The sequence below is a fragment of the Poecilia latipinna genome, unplaced genomic scaffold (assembly GCF_001443285.1).
Source record: "Poecilia latipinna isolate Pla-1442-1.1 unplaced genomic scaffold, P_latipinna-1.0 Scaffold1344, whole genome shotgun sequence".
NCBI classification, from domain to species: domain Eukaryota; kingdom Metazoa; phylum Chordata; class Actinopteri; order Cyprinodontiformes; family Poeciliidae; genus Poecilia; species Poecilia latipinna.
Genome location: NW_015113960.1, coordinates 97,860 through 104,211, shown reverse-complemented (window position 1 = coordinate 104,211; position 6,352 = coordinate 97,860). Strand labels below are relative to the sequence as shown.

The 6,352-nt window shown below is 42.1% G+C and overlaps 1 protein-coding gene across 2 annotated transcripts in view; it reads left to right on the top strand.

The window, feature by feature from the left end:
- LOC106961871 (annexin A13-like) overlaps positions 1-5,231 on the top strand; it is a 9,072-nt gene extending 3,841 nt beyond the window's left edge. Inside the window, exons 2-11 of one of the 2 annotated variants that reach the window (XM_015055949.1) lie at positions 221-296; positions 932-1,026; positions 1,144-1,311; positions 1,495-1,528; positions 1,752-1,831; positions 2,332-2,400; positions 3,483-3,584; positions 3,681-3,756; positions 3,836-3,948; positions 4,717-5,231. In XM_015055949.1, the coding sequence (XP_014911435.1) occupies positions 221-296; positions 932-1,026; positions 1,144-1,311; positions 1,495-1,528; positions 1,752-1,831; positions 2,332-2,400; positions 3,483-3,584; positions 3,681-3,756; positions 3,836-3,948; positions 4,717-4,836 (933 nt within the window). In that variant the 3' untranslated portion in view covers positions 4,837-5,231. Of the gene's footprint in view, positions 1-220; positions 297-931; positions 1,027-1,140; positions 1,312-1,494; positions 1,529-1,751; positions 1,832-2,331; positions 2,401-3,482; positions 3,585-3,680; positions 3,757-3,835; positions 3,949-4,716 lie in introns of both variants that reach the window. The other variant, XM_015055947.1, reaches the window with a different exon arrangement.
- The last annotated feature ends 1,121 nt before the right edge of the window (positions 5,232-6,352 follow it).

Sequence of the window (6,352 nt, the reverse complement as noted above, 5' to 3'; positions counted from 1 at the left end):
GAGAGGAAGAGGAGAGCAGAGGAAGAGGCTGCTGCTGCTGCTGGCCCCCATGACTCAGCACAGGCAGCAGCACCCTGCTCCTGCGGGAGAGACTACTTCCTGGATGCAATACCATAACAAATCCTCTGCAGCGTCTCCTTTTAATTGTAGTCGCTTTGTGATTCTTTTTCTTGCAATCTTGCAATTTCTTCAATCATCTGTCTCTGTTTTCTCCCCTCAGCCCACCGTAGTCCCATGTGAGGACTTTGACGTTACGGCTGACATCAAAAACATTAGAAAAGCATGTAAAGGTTTAGGTAAGTACACAGGAACCAAAAAAAAAAAAAAATCTTTATGAACATTGTTTGAAAACCCTTTTAAAACTGGAACATTCCTAAAGGGGCAATATTATATAAAACCAACTTTTTAAAATTTATTTTACCTTTATATCATGTTATATTTTTTTCCCTCATCAAAAACCCACCAGCAGTGTTGCCTTGACTCTTTCATGCATGTTTTAGAAATCCTTTAATCACCGCTGGATGCAGAAGACGAGTGGCATAACCAAGCGCTGCCTCCCCCACTCAGCTCCTTCAGACTAGCCAGCAACAATTAGCAAACACCTGGTGTTATAGGAGCTGCTTCTCAGTGAAACGCTGGTAAAAATGATGCAAACGTTTTAGCAGAAGAACGTTGTTGTGACGACTTCCTGAAGGTGGAGTGTCAGACAGAGCAGGAGCTTCTTAAAGAGACAGAGGCCTGACGTCACGTTTGATATTCACAACATTTTTTTTATAACAACTGAGGTAATAGTTACTTGATTGTGCTACAAAATAGCACGTCGTACCTGGAAAATCCATAACACCGCCCCTCTAATGAAGAGCCTAAAATGTGATTAGTTGTGTGGGAGACGCTCTAGTTTCTAATTTCTGTGTTTCTTCATGTTTTCCAGGCACAGACGAGGAAGCTATCATGCAGATCCTGGCCAATCGCTCTGCGACTCAGCGTCTGGAGATCAAACAGGCCTACTTTGAAAAGTATGACGACGTGAGTGCCCCACCCTCCTCTGTTCTCTGCTCTGTGTGTGTGTGTGTGTGTGTGTGTGTGTGTGTGTGTGTGTGCCCTCTGATGCAAATCCAGCTGAGCTGTGTTGTCTGTCAGGAGCTGGAGGAGGTGCTGAAGAAGGAGCTCACCGGTAGCTTTGAAAACGCCGTCGTGGCCATGTTGGACGCGCCGCAGGTGTTCTTCGCCAAGGAACTCAGGAAGGCGATGAAGGGGGCGGGAACGGACGAGGCTGTCCTGGTGGAGATCCTGTGCACGGCTACAAACGAGGTGGGCAGTGAGTTAGGTTGGTGGTGTTGAATAAAAGGAGGAATACGTTGTGTTTGAGCTTTTGTCCTTTTTAAAAAAAAAAAAAAAATTAATAAAACAAAAACTGTAGAACTGAGATTCAGTGTGTTTTAACTGTGTGTTGGTGTTGACTTTCACTCGGCCTCGTCTTCATTTATCCCACAGGATATCAGGAGCTACAAGGAGGCTTATGTCCAGGGTAGGATTTTCAAACTATCTACCGGCTTTTGTTTTCTGTTCGTTATGAAAAGTACAGCCAGCCAAATGAAAGGAAGAACTTTTTCCTATTTGGTCAGGTTACAACAATTGCTACAAAGCAAAAAAAAAACCAAAAACAATTCTGCTGGAAGGCGAACTTCTGCTCAAGTCTTTCGGTACCATCCGTCTGCCTGGTTTTCTAGGTGTTTATTGTTTCCTTTCAGTGAACGAGCGTGACCTGGAGGCGGACATAGAGGGCGATACCAGCGGAGACGTTAGGAACCTGCTGATCTCACTGCTGCAGGTACAAAAATCGACCATTGTTGGGGTTTCGGTCATCGACTGAAAGCGCTCCCTCTGGCCCCGCCGCCCGAGTCTGGAAGGAGAGTCCAGACGGGAGAAGAACGCTGCTTGTGTTCTTTCTCCCTCAGATTGTTTCTCAGAGTCGTTGCTGGTGCCTCGGCTCACCCACTGCCAAATTCGTCACATAGCTTGGGCCTCCGTGCCCCCTCCAACTCAGCTTCCTCTCTTTTTCCTTCCTTCCCCCGGGTAAATAAATAAAAAAAAAAAGGACAAAAAGAGAGAGTGACTCATGTCTTACAGCAGTGCCGTTCTGGGGAACTTCAGTGGCCTTCAACTGTTTCCTATTTATGAGCTCCAGATGACTGCTGACTCATTAAACGCCTTGTGTTGTTTTTGTTGTCCACCCTCTTTGACTTGCCCCTAATGTTCTCTCTCTCTTTCTCTCCACCCATCTTTCTGATCCTCTCCCCTCTCTTCGCTCTCCCATGTCTTCCTTCGCAGGCGAGCAGAGACGAGGGCTACGAGGTGGATGAGGATTTGGCCGAACAGGACGCCTTGTCTCTGTTTGAGGTGTCCTAGTACAAGCTTCTCTTTATGATGCATTCAGCTCAAGAGAAACATGATGGTGAAGTGGAAGGAAATGGCTCAGTTTCAAAAGTTCTTTTCAAATACAGAATCAGAAAAGCAAAGGCATGGATTCAGATTTAGGCCCCCACTACCCTAATGCAATCCAGTTCCACCAATTACTTTCAGAAGTCATCGAATCGGTAGCTGTCGGTGTAATTTAATCTCAGAGTAAAGGCTGACGTTCTGGAAGCCCTCAGAGGTTTGTAAGATAATACAAGAGTGAACAAACAGTAGTGAGCGATGAGGAGCGCAGCAAGAACAAATTTGTGGAGATGCTTGAAGCAGGTTTAGGTTGTTAAAAAGGTAGAGGCTCTTCATCTGATCCCGCTGAGCTTTAAGTATTTTTGCAAGGAGAAATGGGCAGAAAATCTGAGACTTTAGATCATCAATGCTGCACCGCAAAAAAAAGCAAAATGTCACCATGTATTTTTGGCCTGGTTTCAAGTTCAAATATTTTGGTATATGTGAAATGGGACAAAAATAACTTGGAAGTAAGTTTTCAGCAAGAAATGGCAGCTTGTTTTAATTCCTTAAAGCTGATGAAAAATTACGAGTCCCGCTGGCAGATTATTTAACTTCCAACATGGGGAAAAAAATGTCTTGTTATAAGTGAAAAAAATCTCCCAGTGAAACTAAGAGGTTTTTAATCAGTATCAAGGAATTGGCTTCAAACAATATTGTGCTGAAATGTTACTTATAGGTTAGTTTTATCTTATTTCAAGTATTTGCAGTAGAAACTAGATCAAAAATACTTTAATTTTAAAACTTTATCATTTTCCTTCTTCACAAAAGTGCATTACTTTTTTTAATATAAATTCACCACCTCTTCACAATCACTCCTCAGTCATCAAAGAACTTGCAACCAGCCTCCTAAAATTATGTCTTCATTTCTCTAACACCTGGCCAAGATATCAACTGTCTTCTTAACCGCTTTGTGAGCAAATAACAGTCTGAGAGAGATACCTAATACAACTGCAAACACTCACATATGTTGGCGTATTATTTTCGTTTTGTGTACACAACAGGCAGGTGAGGGCAGGTTTGGTACAGACGAGTCGACCTTCACCTACATCCTGACACACAGGAACTACATGCAGCTTCAGGCCACCTTTAAGGCCTACGAGTCCGTACGTACCGCACCGTAGTGAACCTACTCCAAAATGAATCAGTTTGCCTCCTTTCATTAATTTCACACACGCTTATGCTGCCTTGCTCGCATGCAGCTTTCGGGGACAGACATTTTGGACACGATTGATGCCGAGGCGACAGGAACCCTCAAGGACTGCTATGTTACTCTTGGTAAGCAGAAATTGTTTATCACTGTATTTATTTACGACTGACACCTGCTTATTTCATGTGTATGTGTGTTGATTGACAGTGAGGTGTGCTAAGAACCCGCAGCTGTATTTTGCTCGCCGCCTTAATGCTGCAATGAAGGGACTTGGCACTGATGAAGACACGCTCATACGCATCATCGTAGGCCGCTCTGAGGTAAAGTGTGTTTGTTTGTAATATCTTGCGGGGACCATTTTCCTGACACATACGACGTTGTGGGGACCCCTGCTCCTTGTGGGGACCGAAGTCTGGTCCCCACAAGGGGAAACGCTGTTTTTGGGTCAGGGGTCAGATTTAGGACTAAGGTGTGAATTGAGTTTTGGTTAGGGTTAGGTTTAGGCTGTAGAAATGAATGGAAGTCAATGGAAAGTCCCCACAAAGATACCCATGCAAACGTGTGCGTGTGTATGTTTGTGTGTGTGCACGCGCGTGTGTGTGTGTGTACACAGCCTGGGGTGTTATTATAGACTTGACAGGGAGTTAAAGGTATGATTGCGACGTCTTGCAAAAGTGCAGTGCTATAAATGTTCACCGCCTTTCTGTACAGAACTTTGGTAATACATGTCTAGGGAAGGTAATTTTTAATTATTAAATGATTGATTCTTTGATCGGTGACTCAGTACGTGAGCTTCTTTTTTATTAAATGTAGTTTTACTCTTACTTGAGTCATTTCTTGGACAGATACTTTTTACGTACTTGAGTAAAAATAAATCAAAGTAGAACTTTTGAGTACAATTTTTGCCTACTCTAGCCAACTCTCTAGCAAAAGGCAATAACTTTTTACACTGACTTGAAGAGCTTTCCATTCATTTGATGGTACATTCATGTCTTTTGAGTCATTGATGATGAATTGAGCAATAAAAATATAAATATTACAGAATATAAATGTTATGGATGCACCACTGTCCTGTTTCCAACCCTCAGATTGACCTGGAGACGGTGAAGGACATGTACCTGGAGAAGTATGACGTCACCCTGAAAGACGCCCTGGACTCGGAGTGTGGGGGAGACTTTAAGCGTCTGCTCATTGAGATCTTGCACTGAATCACACATTTACATTCACGTCCACTCCTCACCCAGCCTTATTCTGCTGTGATGTAACAGGATGCCACTACATACTCTGTTTTCTATCACTCTTCACTTTCTACTCTGTCCTTTCTCCGTCTCGGACAGTTCACCTTACAGCACGGACCAAAAAAATCAACTCGATGTAATCCAGTTCAGTGTTTTGATGTGTGGTAATTTTTTTTACAGGGTTTGTTAACACTTTTGAGACTTTTCAGAAAATCGTCTTGGTAAATCTATTCAACTTGTAGTCCAGTTACTCAACAACACCACATAATAGCGGAACTAACAGCATCACGTTCATGCATCTTAAAAGTTACAGCGAAGTCATCATCTGTTATTTCTCTATTTCAAGCTGCGATCGTTAAGCGTCTAACAGAATAACATGCATTTGTTTCTCATTGATTGTTCACATCACTATTTGCCTGAAGGATGGCCTTCACAAGATTATAAGCGATGCAAGTTAATTTCTGCTGCAACACAGAAGTGCCCGATTATTGTGCCGAGTCTTTAAAATCCGAAGACATTTGAGCATTTTCTAGGAACTTCAAATATTGCCACCTCTTTCTGAAAGGCTTGGTTGTTTAAGGGATTCACTGCAGGCTTTTTGGTCGCGTATTTCAAAAGACTAGCGAGACGTGTAAGTGTTCCAAGTCATTTTTGAAAGCTCACATGTTGCCTTGTTCTTAGATTTCTAGACACTCTTAGACTTTTTTTTTTTTTGGGTTGCATTGAGTATTCATATTCACTGCTTTAAAAAAATAGCTATAATTGATTGAAACCACACTGATTAGTACGTAACTTTTGAAGTGCAACGTTCTAAAGTAGTCACACTGAGACTGAGCTCTGTTAAGTAGAGTAGTATGAACGCATTGAGGCATAATTGAAATATTACATATTACAATGTAACTGGTGTAACTGTATACATGTAACAAAATTTAATAACTGATGTCTGTTAGTGTTTGTACAATACTCTTATGTAATAGATATTAATAAATTTTAACCACCTGAACTGATTTAATTTTTCCTGTAGAGGGCAGTGTTGAACCATTTCCGTCCCCCGAGTGGGAGGAAAAAACCAATGACGCTAATGATGTACAGTCAAATATTTCCAGCCACACATAATATAAAATATAACAGGATGATAATATTGTACTTGAAGGTTATGTTAGTTGCTCTTCTAAGTGACGTGTGTTTAACTTCTACATTCCAGGATTGCACAGAGGTTTCCGTCAACAAGTTTGACCCCAGTCACCTTTTGATTTATACCAGAGTGAAAATCCTGTGTGACATTGCTGGCTGGGTTAAAACTTGACAGTAAAAAAATAAAGTATGAAATGATTCCAGATGTGCCGCTGTCACATAAAAAGCCAGTGTCTCTCCCTTTGCCTCTAGATTCCCCCCCCCCTCTTTCTCCGAACTTCTCCTGGTTTATTTCACCAGTTTCAGAGATCAGTGTGCACCTGTTTCTGTACTTTCTGTACAGAAACAGGTA